We start from the raw sequence: 19,880 nt of genomic DNA, 5'->3' as shown, positions 1-19,880 counted from the left end.
TTAATGGCAGCCTTCAGACTGTATTTGAAGTGTGCTGTGGTGCACATAAAATGAACCCAGACTTTTCATAAGGGAGAGAAAAATATGACTTTGAGGACAAGGGGTGCCCTCATTGGTCTAATATTTGACCCTTGGAGGTTGATTATGTAAAGTGGGCATTTAAATCAAGTCAAAATATTGACCATAATTACAGTTTTGCTACGTTGTGGTTGTTCATTTTCTAGTATATATAGATGCAGGCTTGCCAAACATCTGGCTGTGTTATTATATGTACCATAGTCTGTAGACACTTAGAAATGGTATATCGCCAAGCGAACCTGGCTGAAGAATCTAGCCTAATTTGTGCTTCTTCGCAGCTTCTAGCCATATTTTATGTTCCCTTTACTTGTTTTATGTAGCGTTTCTTTCTCTGGACCCAAAAGGTCTCAGTAATGGAGGAAAATTACAACGTTTGCCCTCATTGTGCATTTAAACTATCGACATCTGAGCCAAAACTGACTTAACAAACATTATTAAACAGTAAAAATGCTCTGTGCCAATCTAGTCTATTAGAGAGCAAAGGCCACATTGTAACACAAGGTGCAGAGTCTGTTCAACAAGTGCGCAGACATAAACCAAAAACAAAGGCACTGACTTAGTGCCTTGAGACTGATTGGCAGGGTGGGGTCGTCGCATGACCCCTCACCCTTTTAACCCAGAGGAATGTTGTCGTGCTGGTGCGTGTATTGTTCCAGCCTCCCTGAGGAGCCCCAGCCAAGCATCAGATGAATGTGAACGCTCAGTGTTCCTGAGGGCTTCTCCTACCCCCCCCCCCCAAAAAACCCTCCTCTTTCTCCATCTAATCCTTTCTATTCTGCTCTTCATCCTCAGACTTCAACAAATAAATGGTATTAACAGGTCTCAGAAGAGGCTGTTGTAGTCAGTCTGAAGTGCACATGCACGCAGAGTAGGCCACTAACGTGGGTGCCAGGCTGACGCTCCTCGCTGACCTAAATGACCAACAAAGATGCGGTAAAAGCCATCTAAGAAAAACCTTCTTTGCCCTATCACTCATCACATAAACAACTGCTTTTATTGGTCCACTGTCCAGCTCTAAGAGATCTGTGTGTATCTTCAGGCAGTCTGAGAGTCTAGCTCTGGAGGAAGTCACCAGCAGTAGGAAGAGGCTGATGGATGAGAGGGCCAGACAGACAATTACCGGCCAGGTATGTCCTTTATACCCACCTAGGGCTGGTCTGAGGAAATGGAGGAATTTATGATGTCATAAAAAAGTGTAAAAGGGAGAAGTGACTAAGAACAGGTTGTCTCTGGAGCTGGAGCCATAAAAGACTCCTGCAGCTTCCGCTCCCTCCCCGACTGCCACCCGAGATGATAACACAAGACTGAGGTTAGAGCAGACAGAGATGTGCAGCAGAGACCGAACGTACAAGTGTACGTGTATAATTTAACACGACTGTCAGCGCGTAACAACGTGGTGAAATACTGGCAATTATTAGCCCACAAATGTGTCACTGAATAACAAGTAGGTGATTGAAAAATGCCTGTTTCCTTGTTGTGATATTCTAAAATTGTCCTCAACTAAATTTCAGCAAAAAATTTTAAAAAGATTCACGTTTTATATCAAAACAAAACACTGACAAAGCACAAAAAAACGGTGGTGCATATTTTATATTCTCTAACAACTAATGTGTCCAACATCTGAACGAAGTGCTAACTGAACCACATTATGGTTCACCCCTGTGCAACACATAAGAAATATTTTTGTTTTGATTTAAAACAACAAAATTTTGAAGGATTTTTATTACTGGAGTATTTTTAATTACATAAGAATAGGCATTAATACAATTTTGTCACCAACAGTGTGAAAACTTAAAAAGCAATTTCCAAAAAATTACAATTCAGCCGGTAAAGAAAGCCGGACTGCTCCAGCATCATTTGCATCATTAAAATATTTCTTTTATGCTTCTCCACCTCAGTTTCTAACCCTGTCTTTGCAGTTTAAATCTCAACAAAAACAAACCTTAATACAGGAGGCATGTTTAGCAGGCACCATCTGTCTGCTCAAAACAAGCAGGTTTAAGGAAGAGAAAGCCTAAAATTTCATGTTGATATAAAAAAAAAACACAGTTTCCTTTTTGCATGGACACACAAACTCACACCTACATATATCCACACAACACTGTTCTCCCTACTACAAAAAGACAGAGACACACTCTCACAGTCCCAATGCTTGTTAAAAAGGGAAAGGAGAAGGTGGCTATTTGCACTACAACCTTACTAAGGAGGTTTCCCATTGTAAAAAGGAGTGGCTGCACAGCCCCGTTTCCTTTTATCCCTCTCCTTGAAGCACGATGCCTTTGTCTCACAGAGGACAGAACAACTAGCCTCCCAGCTACGCTGTACTGGTCACATACCCGGGAACTACCACCGGTCTGGTGGCAAAAACAACAAAACAGGGAGAAGGCGGGATAAGGTGTGAGTGTTAATCTGAGGTACAGCGAATGACTGAGACAGAAGAAAAAAGAAAGAAGAGCCAGTTAAATAAAGCCTGTTATTAAAACTCAAATGAAAGGAGGAAGTGGTGTAAAGCTGCAGTGAGCTATGAACACCCAGTACCAAACTGCGTTTAAAAAAAACATGGCAAACTCGCTAAGTTTAAAGAAATATATGATATATAATTTGAAAAACTGAAAGCTCTTTTAGTTTTCCAGCACTGCTCCTCTTTCTTCCCTATTAAAGGTAGAAATGTATGTGGGCAATTAGGAACTTTAAGGTTAAGGAAGGCAGGCCTAACATTTTTTTTTTCTTTTCTTTTTTTTTTTCCTCTTCCGTGAAATTCTGAACTTTCATGCCAGCTCAGCAGAGTGAAGGCAGCACTGTATAGGGCTGAAGAGAGTTTAAGTCCTGCACAAACCCCACCGCAGCCGCCTGAATGTAAAGCTTTACGTTCCAGTCCATACGGCCTGCCTCAGCAACCAGACCTCAATGTCACAGCCCATAAAGCAGAGCTCAAGCAGCGCGGGTGTGTTTAAAGCCAGAAGAAAAGATAAGGCAAAATAAGGACAAATAAGAAGGAAATAGAAATACATCTATTCAAAAAAAAAACTGTATAGAGAAAAGAGTGGAAAAGCCACAACAAAGGCTCTTTAGCTGAAACTCTGATGGCATGTCTCCAGTACGCTGAGTAAGAAAATATACTTTCAGGACAAATTGCAGCAGGAAACATAAGAAAGTGAAATCCCATTGAGGGATTGTTAAGACCATAATCCTCTCTTCTTATTTCGAGTTTTTGCTTAGCTGTCTAGAGGGAAGCGAGGACCCACAAGTTTATTTTCAAATAGTCCACAAAGAATGCCTGTCATTTCCTGGCGTTCCCCACTTCCATATGAAAGCCCCCTTTCCTTTAGGAACAATGGGAAAGATTCCAAAATTTCCATGGAGAGTTTCTCGCACAGCGATACAATAGAAAGCATATTGTGACAGAATTGAGACAGCCTGTACCTCTCAGCTGTGACAAGATTAGGCCTAATGCAGTATTTTTGTCTTCCAGCTATACTTTTTCGTGATTTTAGCAGCCACACAACACCTTTGCCATCTCATAACTTAGCTCAGAGTGACCCAAATCTGGATTTAACAGCTCACTGCAAAGTCCAATAGTTATTTTCAAATGTAGGATCCTGGGTGGTTGCATTTTTTTTTTTTTTTCGCATGTACCTAAAAGGAGCTTCATCAGACAGTTTGAGAAAAAAAAAGTCCAACTTTATTTAAGCACGACTTTATTTAATCTTTCAATCACTGCTTTCTAATCAATAACACACACACACACACACACACACATCTACACCCAGTCAAACACGAGGCGTAAGAGTTTCCTAATCATCCAAAAGACTGTGTTTGGTCTTGAAGGGGAGTTCAAATATCACATGCTCCTGAATGAACCATGAGGCTTTTGAAAGCCACCTGGCTTGACCCAGGCAGACCTAAGCCCTTGGCTAGACAGGAGGTCAGGGGTCACCCACTCATCTCGATAGGCAGTATGTTGCAGTGCCTGGGGCAGGGAGCAGGGGTCTCCATTACCTAAGCTTTCCATTTATCCAAAACCACAACCACACATACAGAGGGGCTCAAACACATGCATGTTGACACAGGATCCTGCTGCCATGAACTCATTCAACCTTTAAGTTCACCTTTTATGTACGAACACAAACCAAGTGTATCTGCTAAACAGGTGTTAAAAGATTTACTGTTTGTATCCACAGACGTACAATAAAGTCAGAGGTGATGGGGGGAAAAAAAACTGCACTAGAGCTACATTAGAGCTAACCCTTCTTCTGCTGTGAATTCAGTTCATTATCCACTGGGAATATACGCTGTTTATGTCTTCCGGATGACTCAGAAATAATTGAAGAAGTTTGCATATTGTATTTTAATGAAAAGAACCAGGGAGGGGTGAGTGTGGAAACAGTTTTTCCCAACTTGTTCAGTGGTTGATGGCAGCAGGGGAAGAACTGCTGGGCGTCATGTGACGGGTGAGAGAAGTGATGGGACTCCCTGATGTGAACAAAATTACAATTTCTGCTACTTACAAAAACTGTAGAAACGTTATTTTTTTAATCTGAATTGGGAAAATTGCAAAAGAGACGCAGCGTAACAAGGAATAAACAACAGAGCCCATGTGGCAGAGAGCTTCTCCACCGTGACAGCAGGTTACTTCTTGACATAAATGCAGCGAGCAGCTGATGAAACTCATCACTTGATAATGAGCTACACTGGAATGATGATCATAGCTTCAACAGGAGATAAGATTAGCCAACATCCAGCCTCCTCTCTGCCCACATTACAACTCCATTCACTCATCCCACCCTGATAACTGTCTGAGAGCCACTCGAAACTGAATTAAACAGAAAAGCACTCGGACATGTGCTGCTCTTTGCTGTTGAGGAGAATGAGGTTGCTGCCTTTTCTCTTCATGAGGGACAAAGCTAAAACGAATTATGTGTAACTCAGCCCTGTGAGGGACGGAAGTGAGGCCATCACAGTGGATCACATCAGCACCCATCAGTACTGTCCATCCACAGCACAGCTCCATATTGAGACAACTCCTGACACAGAATAGTTTTTTTCCCCACTGGATTATGTGCAAGAAATTTAAATACAACCAGTTAAATGCCCGTCAGCTTTAGTCTGTTTCCCAATAAAAGCCATGCATTTTATTTTTTATTTAAACATCTTTTATACAGTCTATAGCCAGTAAAATGCAGTGCTGCACTGTGCAGACCTACTATATCCAGATGGCAGAGGAATTTATGGAGACGGCCTCATTAACCTTAAGGCATATCAGTGCTTGGCACTGCACGCTGAGAGACTAAGTACGCAGTTTCTGAGGTCTGCTTTAAAAAACAGTCTGTCTCAGCTGCATTAAACTACCTGGAGGGTCAGAGCTGAGTGGCCAAAGACTGTTTCCGACAATACAGGATGCGCAACGCAGCGCTTTACTACTTGCAATTTTTTCAATTCCTTTCTGTATTAAAATTCATTACAGACATGAAACCCTCGTGTCGCACAGCACCATGGCATAAACTAGTATTTACTGCATCAGGCTGACCCGGCGCCTATTTGTTTTCTGGCTGCGTTACGCACCCATCAACACAGACGGATCACATCATGAGTCACGGCTTGGCGAGGGACGGGTGGCGGCTCTGAATGATCGCTGTCTGATTTCTGCTCTTCAGGTGTCTCTCTCGGATTCTTTGGGGCAGGAGGGCCGCTGAAATGTCGATACAATGACAGATGGTCCACACAAAGCCGGTGCGCATTGTTCAGCTGAAAAATAATAGCCACCATTTATCAGCGTTTGCCGAGTTTCAGGCCCGAAAGGAAGAGGAGACTGTCTGAGGAGTGAAAATGAATCAAAGTTATATTGTTTGCGGGGTTCCTGTTAGGATCCCTTTGGGCTGCACTGGCTGTTTAAACAGATCGTCAAAACTTTCCAAGCGATTGAAACAGCCTTTTTTTTCTGTACACTATGTACCATCGATGCGCACAACATCTAAAAGTTCTAGCGCGCACAGATAATCACGGTTTTTTCCGGCCACATTGATGAGCTTATGAAATGTCCGAGGAAACACTCGCTTTATTATCCGCTGGACATATTTAACAAATTCACATGCGCTGATTCTGGAGAAGCGAAGCCGCCGGATTAGTTCTGAGCGCCAACCCAGACCCCATCCCAATTTAACAAAGAGTTTCACCTTCATCCAGGGAACATATTCTGCAAAACATCCGCACTTTCTTCAAATATAAGAATATATTGAAAGAACCATCGTTTCTTTCTGACTAAAACATCAGATGTGAGAAATCGCTGCCTCCCTGATTTTAGGTTATACTTAATGCATTTTACATGATGCCATACTTACAACAGCTTCCTCCACTCCCTGCTTGAAAAACAGCAGGATTCACTGTCCCGGAGAGCTGGACTGATTTCTTCGCTTTCTTCAGCTCTGCCACAGTCACTATCACCTCCATCCCAGACCAACTTCACACGGACTGAGCGCCTGTCTCTGTGATCCACAGATTACGTCTCGTCGAGAGGCAGAAGGGAGGGCATCCGGTTTACAGGGATCACCGGGAGGACCGGGATTGGCTCTGAGGAGATAGCTTGATAACATGCGCCTCTGCCATTGGAGGACTGGGTAGCAGGGAGGTGGGGGGGGGCTGTCGTGTATTATTCAGGAGAAACCGAGTGGGGAGTGGAGGAGGATAGTCAGGGCAAAGCGGCATATGCAGACAATGCCCTGTCTCAGAAATTCACATTTTGGACTTTTGGCTTCCAGTATTCATTTCATATGGACTAACCCATGTCTGTCTACTGGGAGCTATTAGTGTCTGTAATGACCTCAGTCACACTTAAAATAGGCTGCTGGACCACAGAAATAATCTCATTTGGCACTTTCATATAGGAAAAACAATGTGATATGAAAAAATAAATGTTCACCATTACAACAGTCTATTTCTCTTCTTAGTTTTTTTCCTGTTTGTCCTATTTTAAGATTAATTTGACAAATAAAATATGCTGGAGTAGCAAGATGGAAGGGAACGACTATAAATAAATCAAACAAACATTATTTGGCAACATCAAGCCTCATGGAAGCCCCTGTGTGAGTGCATTTGACTTTCTCTTTGTGCATATCTGTTCGTGCGTGTGTGTGTGTGTGTGTGTGTGTGTGTGTGTGTCTTTGTGTGTGTGTGTATTTCTGCTGTATGTAGGCTAAGAGAAAGCTGGAACTGCAGAATTTTCCACACAGGAGTAGAGGAGGAAATGGTGCATGGATAATTCTCTCTTCAGATCCTCTGGTGCTCGCTCTGAGAGTACTCGGCTGAATCAATACTGCTCAAAGCTTTCTCATGTTCCCCTTTTCACAGGGGACGCAGTGGAGTCCGGGCGGTCCATTTTAGGTATTTTCTAGAGATGATGCTTTGAATTTAAAACTCTACCACTCTGTCTGTATAGGACTAATTACGCCACTGACTCACCCTTGACCTACAGGCCTCCTGAACACATACAGATTCACATCCATGATACAGACTGGGGGTGTGGTGTGCAGACAGAGAAATCCTAATAACCACAGTGGGGGCTTTTCTCTGACCGGTAGCCATGGTGATCCAACACATTTCTCCACACAGCAGAAAGGCGGTCTGTCTGTGCTGCACCACACAGGCTTTTATTAGGCCCAGACCCTTGGACTGGAAGGGAGGAAGCACCAAGTGGAGGATCACACCCATTTCATTGTGACTCTACAAATTTACGACAGACAAGAGGCCATCGGCCTGTTTTTTTTTTTTTCTCTGCTCTTATTTAAACCTGTAAAATAGCATGCTCATATCTCAACAAGCGCCACATCATCTGATTTTTATGCGAATTTGAAGGCTAATTTGCATAACTGGTGCGAATGATGCCCTCAGAAGTATAGCACCTAGATTTATTCAGTATTCAGTCTAATTTCAAATACCCAGATGAGAGCAACAACCTTGGCTTGGTTTGCTTTAAGCTTCTAATCTCTCTTTCCTCTTAATTTAGCTGCAGCTTCAATCACAGACCCTTCACAAATCTTACTGTGTGGGTGTGTATGTGTGTTGCTGCTATCATGTGAATACCTTATAATCCCATATTTGCTGCTATTCATGTTTTGTTTTTAATTGAATGGTCAAAGGCCTTCATTGGGTTTAAAAAGGATGCTGCTTCCCGATAAGATGCTCTTAATAACAGGGTCTGTAACTTGTAACTTTAATAAATCATTTAGAAATGTTTCAATGATCAGTTAGAAGCTCTTAATGGGAACTGGGTTGCCAGATTGTGGTGTTGAGCTTTAAATGGACCACATATAGAACATTACAGAAGACTTGGACCAAAATATATCTATTACCCACTTATTAACACTATTCAGACTTTATAGTTTGTTAGAAAACGTCTTGTTGATTTCCTAAAATTTATAACTCCAGACGTACTAGAGCACAGAAAAATGTATTACCTTTTATGGCCGACTCACTATCATATAACTGCATCATTAGTACTTACTTTCCAGCAGTGGAAAATAGCGTAAGTTCATTTGATCATGTATTATATTTAAAAACAACTTTGAGGTTATATATGGCATTAGCTGGTTACTTTGAAGATTAGGCCTTGATACACTTTATAAAACATATGATTAGTTTATTAAATATGAATCAGTGTTATTCATTAAACTACCTAACAGCAGATGCAGCAGTTCAAATGAGCTCCTCTGTGACCAACAACATTAAAGCACTACATATTAATGCATCAGCAATGGTGATCTAGCAGTATGTGACATGGTCATTCTGTATAATGAATGCTTTCTCTTTATACTTTCAGCCAATTTTTTGCTTCTTAAGCGTGGATGCAGGACTTTTACTTGATAATCAGTATTATTATAGTACAGTATTACAGTATTATCATTTACTTAATTTCCAACACTGGTAAATAAGGATTTCCCCAACCTGGCAACCTAAAAGTTGCTTATAACTACCTAAGCATGGTCATCAAAGGAAAAAAATAATAACTTGGAGAATTCATCCTGTAATTATGACTGATAAAATTCAGGTCTTGTAATTATAAGCTCTTATATGATGGCTTGTAAGTTCTAATGCTTAATTATGACATCTGGATCTCATAATTATGAAATTGTATGTCATAATTACAAGATATGGCCAATGCACTACTTTACATAACACATCTGTAAAGCATGAACTATCAACAATAATGAAACTAGTGGTTACAAATTTTTAATTCTTTATGAATATTATCTTAAAAGAAGATTGGACCAAGAACTATTCCATTACTTTGGCTGATGAAATCTTTTTGAAATCAATCAAATAAACTCCAAATGAGTTTTCATTATTCTAACGACATGTCTGTCGGGATATATTTAATGAAAAGTTGACACTTTGGGGATAGGGCCCATGGGCAGTCCTATAAGCTAGACTGATGTGTGATGTGCATTTACTCATCACAATATGTGTGATCTAGATACAAACCAGCCCTGGACTCGACCAAAATGGAAAGTGTCCGATGTGCTACTGTAGATTTCCATGACAACATATTAAGCTGAGGCTTAAAACCATGGCTGTACCATACTGTGCCTAGTAAGAGTGACATCTCCAACTGCTTCAGTAATGAGCTGTCTAACATGCTGTCATCCTCCACAGATGGGGTATATACAGTAGGCCAAGCAATGCTTCTGAGAATTATCCAGTCAGAAACATATTAAAGGAATAGTTAGACATTTTAGGAAATATATTTGTTCATTTCTTGCCAAGAGTGTGATAAGGAGATTGATACTGCTCTGATGCCTGTATCCTAAGTATAAAGCCACAGCCAGCAGCCCATTAGCTGAGCTTACCACAAACCCCTGAAACAGCCATCCTGGCTCTGTCTAAAGGCAACAAAATCCATCTACCCCCACCTCTGAAGCTCACTAATTAACAAAAACAACATGTGTTGTAAAAAACAACATAGGATCTTATGAGGCCCAAGAAATAACGGAACACATGACCCACCATAAAACCATGTAGTTTGTATATTTATATTATGCACATTTACCAAATGAGAGTGTAATGTTATAATGAGGCTTAGAGGTGCTGGTACATGGATTTTGCTACATTTGTAGAGTGAGTTGTTAGCATGTTTCCAGTTTTTATGCTAAGCTAAGCTAATGACTGCTGGCTGTAGCCTCACATTTGCTGAGTGCATGGGTGAGGTATCAATCTTCCCATTTCACTCTCAGCAAGTAAGTGAAAAAATGGAAGTGCTTTCATTTTCTAACAATCAAACACATAAACCATAATATATTAAAACACATTTCCGAAGATGTTAAAATATTCCTTTCATGTTTTATTAGTTAAATCCTACATATAAGATCATTTTAATACAACGCTCTAAATAGGCCAATGTGTACATGTCCAATACAGGGCTATAGCGCTCTGGGCCGTTTGGGAATTGCAGGTATCAAGTGTTTCAGGAGAAGAATAAAGGATATAAGCAATAGCAATCACCACCAATTGCTTTTTTTTGCCTCCAAACGTAAGTAGCTATAAAACCTGGATTATCATTAGACTCACACAGGTTTTGTTTACTTGATGGGTCAGAAATTTTTCATATAGCTGCTGTCTGGTTAACTGTTCTCATACAGCTAATTGTGAACCACAGTGTGAACATCTTACCTCACACCATCAACATTATTATGGCACAGTCCCCCACCAACTCTGGACCATCTTCACCAACGCTGCATACAACTCTGCCATCACGGGTGCCTCCTGATGGGTTTCATTCTTGCTCAGTGCCAGGAGCGAATCCTCCGTCTCAATTAATCACTGAGTTTCTAATGGAATGCTTCCCTTCAGGATGAGGCCCATCACAGAGGGGGCTGCAGTCAGTGCTGGCGGTGAAGCTGCTCTGATTGCCTGAATACACTCCCAGCTTTGGAGTCACTGCAGATGTCTGCTAATTGTGGTGATTATGGTGAACGGAGGGGGGTAGGAATATGTAATGAATTTCCCATTGCTTTCATGCCTCACATCCTTTGGTTGTGCACATCTGCTATAGAAGCAGAGCATCCGCATGGTTTGGAGACAGACAAAAGTGACATGCAGGATTGGGCATGAGCTTTTGGATGGGCAGTCATTCTAATGCCAAGTGTAGCCAGATTGGGTCCATTTATTCTTTTAGTTCAGGTTTTAATTCCGCTCCTCTCCAGCTCTATGTTCGTATTTTCTCACATCCTTTCTCCACTTGTGCGCAGATCTTTGGCTGGGTGGACAACTTTAAAAACCTTTAACAACCTTTCTCAGTGGCCAAAATGAATTACATTTATCAAGTCAATTTGAATTACACAATTCAGACACGGCTTTGTTTTAAAGGGGTTTCAACTTTTTATGAGCGGCTCTGTCCTTAGATCATTGATAAGCAAAGCCCCCACAGAAACAGGAAGATTTCTCAGGAAGCAGAGACCTGGGCAGAAATCCAGTAGATGTATTGAGTAGAACGACTTTACTTTCATTTTCTTGCTTTTCTTGCTAGATGAGACAATTGATATCACTAAGCTGAGCTAATCACAGCTGGCTAACTTAGCATAGCTCACTAATGTTAATACATTTTATCTCATTTGTCTGGTCTTTACAAAGGCAAAGTTCAGACTGGGTCACTGTGGTTCAGCAGGTTGGGTCTCAGACTGTAGAGCCAGGACAGGTGTTCCCCTGTTACCACAACCAGCTGCTGACTGTGGCCTTATCCCATATTTCACAGACAGGTAAGACAGGAGTATTCTCATCTAACTCTTAACAAAAACACAATTAAATGTCTAATTATACACAAGTACATTTCCAAGTGTCAAACTATTTTCTTTAAGGAAATAAGTGAACTACAATATGCAGTGGGACTAGGTTTTAGATAAATGACTGTGAACCAGATGTTGAGAAATTTCTAACAGTTTCTGATTTTAAAAAAATAATTGCTTTAACTATAAAAATAAAGAAAATTTGCTGCTGGATTCAGAGTGATCTTAAATCCATTTTAGAGTCCTAAATATGTCACAAACTGTATTTTCTTATATATTTAAAGTAGAAATAAAACTGGTGGTTTTGCTAATTTAATGTAAATTGCTTGTGCAGATTAACAACCTATTAAACTGAGCGGATTATACATGCAACCTGAATATCTACACGTTTTACTCTTTATGGTTATCATGCCACTCTTGGACATGCTGCACTGAATGCTGAACTGGAACAAATCATATTCATACATTTAGCATATTAATGAAGCTAAATATCAGACATTCTCTTCCCAGTGTTGCAAATGCAAACATGCCTGATTTATTGTGGATGTGCTTTTGCAAAAGCAAGAGTTAGCTAATTCCTTAGGGGTGAGTGCCCTTCCTGTCACACTGATCAAAGACTTTCTCTTGATATGAGCATAAACTGCTCCATGCCCCATCACCATCAATGTCTGTGCATGCATGCAAGCTTGTGTGTGTGTTTGTGCAAGTGTATGTCTATGTGTGTTTGTATGTATATGAGGTGAGGCGGGGGTGTTGTGTGTGTATACCCCCCCCCCCCCCCCCCCCCCCCCCCCCCCTCCTCTTCCCACCCCCCATCATCACCAGAGGCTGTATTATGCATTGTTGTTGGCATGGCCTACATGCTCACCCAAGCATGGTCCAGTATGATGCAGTACACACATCTTCCCATCCTCACTGCACTCCCTCATGTGTCCGCAGGCCCGCTTCATTTACCTTTGCTCCTGAATTAATTCTAGTTAACTGTCACATTAACTCAGATCTGTTGGCCCGCTTTGTCAACAACATAAACTAGCATCAGGATTTGATAGCCAGAGCTATTTTTGATTTGATGCACACCACATGCATGAGTTTGTCTGAATCTACGAAGGCTACCTAAAGCTCCTTCCATCCATAACTGCTATCTAATCAGAAAAAGATATACTGTTGTACAAGAGTATAAATATAAAGAAAAAGAGAAAAATATAAAGACTGTAGAGAATGCAGGAAAACTTCTCTGTGACTGTAGTGCAGGTTTTTTTTTTTCAGTAAAGGCCAAACTGCAAGTATGGACACTCAACTGAAAGAGTGCATTGCCTTGTATCTCTGTATGTCTTCACATGTACATGTGTACGGTGCATATATTTGTCTACCAGAAGCGAGTGTGTTAAATTCTCTTAGCATGTGTGACGAATCAAGTGGCTGGGAAAAGGGCAGCGTGTTGCATTGCCTCTCACAAACTGAATTCTAAAGAGGTTATCGATCTGTCAAGGTCTCAATACGTCTTTTGCTCTGTCGCTATCTCGCTATCTTATCTATGTGGCTTCACATTTCTCTCATATCTTTCTTTATATCGTCTTCATTTCTTTCTCTTTTGAATAGATATGCTGCAGAATGTAGGAGAGAGATGCAGCAAGTGGGTTAGACAGATAAAAAAAAGAGCGTGCATCCCCCCACTCATATGTCTTTCATCCTAATCCGTAGTCTCTGTCCAAGAAAGGGCCTCCTTTTCACTTGTCTGCCCTAAAGCCTCTTATATGTGACCCCTCTGTGTCTCCCTCAGGGCTCTCTCCCACGGCCAGAAACCACATACACAAACACACACACATAGATATGTGCATTGTGGTTTATAGTGTTAAACCATGTAAACAAAAAGTTGCATGTGTTTGTCTTGAAACAATGTAATATTTCCTCCAAAAATTAAGCAGAGGACAAGATGCATTTGCACCAGAGAACTGACAGAGCGTCGTGCTATATGTTTTCCCTGAAGGTGAAGGCAAATTTACCGCCAGGCTGACTAACACAGCTGCTGGGAGAGTGTGTCTCTCGTTAAAAGAACTGACCTCAATAAAGATGGACATTTGGCAGCACGTTATATAACCAACTGAGGATGATCCTGAGGCTGTGTGGACGTGTGCGTTGTGTGCTGTGCTTTCATGTTCAGGGAAGAAAATATGTGCGTCTGTTTAGAGGTATGTAAGTGTGACAGAGGTATATGAGGGATATAGGGTGTTAGCTTTTATGTTTAATTTATCATGTCTAGTTAGAAACTATATGAAAATTACTGGGAGAGGGCCTGAGTCTTCTGTTTTTTTATTTTGAAGTCTTTCCCCAGCATTATTAATACTTTCTCCTGACCTCTTCTTTTATTGAACAACCTGCAAAGTGGTACTGAGCTCAAAATTGTGCAACCCAATTAAAATCTCTAAGGACCAGTTACGTAATCAATGTGCAGTTTAGAAGTAAAAGAATTAACTAGATTCCTGGCAAGCATTACAAGAAATTATGACTATATATAATTTATATATGTATATAGATAGATGAGTGTGAAGCCTGTAACTGTAAACTGTAAATTATTTCAAGAAAACGTAAAACTAACTCAGTTATGTTAATTGAACTTACACTCAAGTGCAGTAAGATACAATATTAACTTGAGTTTTTAGTCACGTTGCGTTTACATTTCACAGATTAAAGAGTCAGTTCTCCATTTGACATGAAGAATTTACTGCTGCAGCTGCATTTTGTGGCAAAGTTGGAACAAAGACAACATCTCAGGCTGCTCATACTGAACTGAGACAGAGATTGTATATGGGTAAGGATTCAATTCAGTATGAACCTTCATCATTGTGAAAAGAAGCAACTATTAGTTAATTTAGGATATATTAAAGACATACAGCAAGTTTCCACTATAAATGGGTTAATTAAACTACAATACCTATATTTTTGTGTCTTTAAAAAAATGTATTTAATGACTAAACCTGCAATGGACTGGTGACCTGTCCAGGGTGTACCCCTGGGATTGGCTCCAGCAGATCCCTGTGACCCTAAATAGGAATAAGCGGGTAAAGAAAATTCAGCTCATTATCTCAAGTCTCAAATTCAGGTTTTAGGTGAGACCAATTCATGTTTACCGTATAAGTTCAAAAGTGGTCCAAATCTAAATATCAAGTTAACAAGAAAGTATTATGTCTTCATTTATACAAAATTTATTGTATGATAAATCTTCTGTAACCTGTGATGTGGCCTGTAGTATTGTAACAATGAGTTTGCCTTTATTTAATGGTATGTGCATTGTGCGTACAGCAAAATTGGCGATTTATTTAGTTGATATTTTTACTTCTGCAGCTGCACAGACCCCCCTGTGAGGACCAAATGCTGTTTTTGCTCATAGCAAAAGTAAAAATGTCAGAGCAGGGTTAATGAATGTCATAGAGCAGTGACAAAATATGTGGTGAAAGCCCTAAAGCCCTACAGTCCTTCAACATAGCCATATATCTGCGGTTTATAACACAGAGTGAAATCAAAAAAATATTTTTTTTAACTAAGACATACCCTCATTCCCCATGAAACAAAGATTTGATAAGGGATTTGGATGACACTTCAGATTTGATAAAATGCTATAGAATCCCTGGTAATATAACAAGCAAACCCCAGAAATATAGCTATTTTTTATATATTTTCAGTAACAAGGGATGGCTAAAATAAAATCTAAATCTGGGGTGAAATATACAATCCCCTGCTCTCTGAGAAAATTCAAAACTAGTCTCCTGTAAGCAAAAAGGTAAATATAATGCCCTCCACCTTTTCTGAAAACCATTACCTTCTAATAATTTCTGTGTGATTTCTTTGTGTATTATGTTAGTATATATGGAGTTATGCTTAACTCCAGTCTTGTGCTATATATATGTAAGGAAGGCATAGAAACCACGCTTCCTATAGAGTTACTGTAAACCTTCAGAAGTGTTCGTACAGTAAACATATCACACAGCACCCAGCACTAAGAACAGTGAGGCTCTGTCTCTCTCTGATTTGATGTTGGCTTGCACTCTGACTGGTGTGACCCCACCCCTGGTAAATACAGGGTTGGAGGTTTCCTCTGTGGATAAAAATACACTTGCCTCTCAGCAGAGAGGGAGAAAATCCAGAATTCTTCTCTCTTCTGAGCCTATTGTGCTCAAGAAACTAAAAGACTTCCACACATCTCACGTGATTTTTTTTTTTTCAGTAGATCTGCCATGCTGTGAGAGATTTAGCTAAAAATAAAAATAAACATATTAAGTATGTATTATGTATTATGAATGGTGTCTCTTTAAATGGTTGGCTAAAAAGTGAGGGCTTTGTTATTAGAGGTTGTGAACGCTTCTTCCTGGTTTTATCTTTTGTCCCTCCTGAGCTCCTATACTTCACTACCTATGACATCATCATTATGTGGCAGAGGCCTACAACACCCACACGTCCAGTTAAACCTCACTCCAAAAGTTTGAAAAGATTCATTGCATCCAGTGTTGTTCTGACAACTTGGTCTTAAATTTGCAGTAAGAGCTTTCTGCTAAGTGAAAATATTTTTTTACTGCTTGGACTTAACTAGAAAACAGTTATTTTGAGCGACTTCCTTATTTGAGCTGGAAATACACAAAGTTCAATGTTTGTTGAAACTTCCTACTGGTGAGTAATTGTCATCAAGTTTTTAGTTGTTGTTGCGTAATCAAATTAAAGGTCGGTTTTTGTTTTGATGGTGCAGTAATACAAAGTTTAATCAATCAAAAGTTATTTATGCTTGCTATGCAAACAAATGTACGACTTTTACAACATGTAGTGAAATTACAAAATGATTTGAAATGTTTTGTTGTTTTTTTATATCTCTTTAAAGGTACAAGATTATCTGTGAAAGCTCTGCATCTCGCCAAAGTTTTTAAAGAAAGGAAGATGTTGGAAAATCACTTTTGATCCTGTCGGTTTGAATTAAATCCCGGAGGTGGAGCAGTAAGCAAACCGGAAAATGAGTCATGAGGGACAAGAACGTCAGGGGACGGGACTCAGAGATATCTTTAACATATTGTTTAAAGCATCTCCAGAGAGACTGCAAAGCCTGACATACCAGCTGGGTGAGTCTCCTGAAGAAAATATCATACACATCTTGTGTCTCATCATTCTTCAGAGGAAGGCACAGGCTCTAGACAAACTCCAGAATATGAGGGACAACTGCCTTGCTAACCTTCTGGCTGAAAAATGTCACATGAGTGGAGGTGAATTAGAAGTTTTTAGAGATCATTGTGCTCATTTTCAAGAGTTAACAGGAGAATCTTTAGCGGTTTTGGCTCGAATTTTTAAAGTTTTGTCCGAGCAGAGGCTGTGTGATCCAATTCTGAGAAATCTGGCATATCAGAGAGCCCTTTCCACTAACAGCCAAAAAACAAATAACTGTGAGGATCTGGAATATGATCAACTCAGAGAGGAGGCTAAAGATGTCTGTGGGCCTGAGTTTGCAGAGTGGATGTGGTCTCCCAGGGACCTCAAGTCTTACCCCAATTCTCACTGCAGCATGGATGAAGGAAACACAACTTTAAGAGTTACTCTGACTCTGGAACCGTCGCAGAGAGCTCAGAGTCTTCCCAGCCCTCTGCAGGCAAGCTCCTTAATGCCCTCATACCCTACTCATCTAGAGATAAGTCTGCCCCCAACTGTCTCTTTTCAAGAGGACAAAAAACCTTCAGAAACGTCAGACAAGTCCAAACTCATCACTCCCATCCTCCTTGGTAGTGAGCAGTCTCAGCCATCTGAGGAGCCTCAGCCTAAATCCAATGCACCTGCTGTGTTTGAAGGAAAGACAGACTCAAAGATGGATACAGCAGAATGCAGGAAGCTGGACAGTCATGTCGCTCAAAATAAGAGTTCAAACCAAACCAACAAACCAAGCACAGAACATAAATTTGCACTACCCACTGCAACAAACATTTTTCTACCCAAGATGCCTGTTCCAAATGAAATGCATGAAAGTAAAGGCGCTGAAGAGGAGGAAGAGGCAATATTTTATGCATTTGTCATCCTGCATGCACCGGAGGATGCAGAAATGGCTGACAGCATGAAAGAAAAACTGGAGTCGGTCACTGGGAGCAAAGGTGCAACTTTCTCTGATGACTTTGCCATTCCTGGAAAGACCACTCTGAGTTGTGTGGAGGATGCTATCAACAACTCAGCTTTTACTATCCTGCTGCTTACCTGCAACTTTAAATCGCGCATGCTGGAGTTGGAAACCAACTCCGCCCTTATCAACTCCATAAACAATGATCACAAGTTCAACACTGTTATCCCTCTGCTGCCACGCGAGAACTGCATCCCCAGAGAGAGCATTCCTATGGTTCTGCAGACAATAGTTCCTCTTGAGGAGAACAAGAGCTTTGAGAAAAAAGTACAAAAGGCGTTGTCTGTGGCAAAGATTAAAAAACAGAGGAAAATCTGGGCTGAGTTGCAAAAAATGAAACTTCAGATTGAGAGACAGGAAAGACTCAAGCAGCTAAACCACCATCAAAAGCAGCTGATCCTAGAATGTAAAACAGCACAGGTTCTGGTGGAAGAAAACCAGAATCTGTTAATGGCACAGAAACTTCTTCTCTGTACCAGTGATCCATCAAAACAGGACGGTGGTGACGGCAGGGCTTTGTGGCAACAGCAACCAAACATTCATATTGAGAATGCCAACTACATAATGATTGGTGATAAATCCCAAATGACTGTGGATTTAGGTGGAGGTCCAGATAAAGATGATTCAATTTATAGAGATGAAGAGCAATAAATGATGTTGTCTGGGGTCAAGCTAGATGTAGAAAATAAAGTTTACATGTAGTTTTCTAAACACTAAAAATGTCACAGCTGTAACAATCAATGCAGGGTATTCAGTGCCACTTGTTTCATTTTGTTTAAACCTATTCAATAAATTCAATGCAACTGTAAAATCAGCAATTACAGTAGTCACATCTTAATAATTAGTGCTGATCACAGCTCTTCTTAAAAATCATAGCTCATTTTATATTTACTTTTATTATTTTATATTAATAATTATTACACTGGAAAGATGAGGTATATTGAGCAGAACAGGAGCATATGGTGGAATATTTAGCAAAGGACTGCCATCTACTGACCAATGTGTGATAAATACTTTCTGAGCTCTTAAGCTGTATAAACCAGCTGTAGGCACTAGGGAGCAGTAAGGTTACATGCTCCTTATTGATCCTCTTCTAAAGTGCAGGATCATCCAATAACATAACTGTCCTGGTATCTGAAACCTTTTTGAGACCAAACATTAATTTTAGTGTTTTATATTGGATATTGTTCGAAGTGTTCGGATAGTTGCAGAGGTATAAGGGATTGTGAGATGGTATAGTTTAATGCTGGTGATCAGATTTTAGCTGTTGAAAAGGTCACTAAAATCTGATCTTTTATATCATCTTATTTGGACTGTTTTCCTTCAGTGATTACTCTCTTATGTCTGTATTTTCAAAGGACATCACGTGAAATCTGAGAATTCACTGGTTGCCACTGAGTAATAAAATGATTTTGTGAGATTTTAGCCACATCTCTGCCTCTAGTTCTGTCTGAGCCCAACCGGATGCTGACAGTCCAGTTTAGTGTGAAAACAAAGACAAACGATGAGACAAACTACCTGAGGAGACCAGACAGACATATTCAGTGTCTTCTCTTAAAACAATTCAATTCCAATGTGATAAAATCTGCTTGTTTGTCCCACTTTGTTAGCTGGTTGAATAGGTCACACTAACCCAAACATGTGTAGGAGAATGGTCCTATTAGCTGTCTGCATCAATACTGGCAACAAAATGCTCCCCTACAAGTACAAATATACTATATAGAATATATACATTCACACTTGTACATAGGTTTAAAGTGAAAAGGCATTTAAAGTTAAATGTACTTGTAAAAAAAAAAAAAAATTCTTATTCTTTATTGTTAAATATGTGAAAGGCATTAAGGTAAAAAGTATTTTTGTTTTATTATGGTGGATGCAACGTGTTTGTGTAG

The 19,880-nt window shown here is 40.2% G+C and overlaps 1 protein-coding gene across 2 annotated transcripts; it reads left to right on the top strand.

The window, feature by feature from the left end:
* Window positions 1-16,271: 16,271 nt before the first annotated feature.
* ticam1 (TIR domain containing adaptor molecule 1) lies at window positions 16,272-19,413 on the top strand. Of its 2 annotated transcripts, none has more exons than XM_026314560.1 (2): window positions 16,272-16,511; window positions 16,717-19,413. In XM_026314560.1, exon 2 carries the CDS (start codon window positions 16,846-16,848, stop codon window positions 18,637-18,639), a length of 1,794 nt encoding a protein of 597 aa, XP_026170345.1. In that variant the 5' UTR covers window positions 16,272-16,511; window positions 16,717-16,845; the 3' UTR covers window positions 18,640-19,413. The 2 variants fall into 2 exon arrangements, with proteins under 2 accessions (XP_026170345.1, XP_026170346.1); XM_026314561.1 differs by having other exon boundaries at window positions 16,301-16,381.
* The last annotated feature ends 467 nt before the right edge of the window (window positions 19,414-19,880 follow it).

The sequence above is a fragment of the Mastacembelus armatus genome, chromosome 17 (genome assembly GCF_900324485.2).
Source record: "Mastacembelus armatus chromosome 17, fMasArm1.2, whole genome shotgun sequence".
In the NCBI taxonomy this organism is placed as follows: Eukaryota; Metazoa; Chordata; class Actinopteri; order Synbranchiformes; family Mastacembelidae; genus Mastacembelus; species Mastacembelus armatus.
Note: the sequence above shows the minus strand (reverse complement) of the source record. Positions and strands in the feature narration are given on the sequence as shown.

Coding starts and splice junctions, on each gene's coding strand:
- ticam1 (XM_026314560.1), top strand. CDS start 16,846: ATGAGTCATGAGGGACAAGAACGTCAGGGGACGGGACTCAGAGATATC.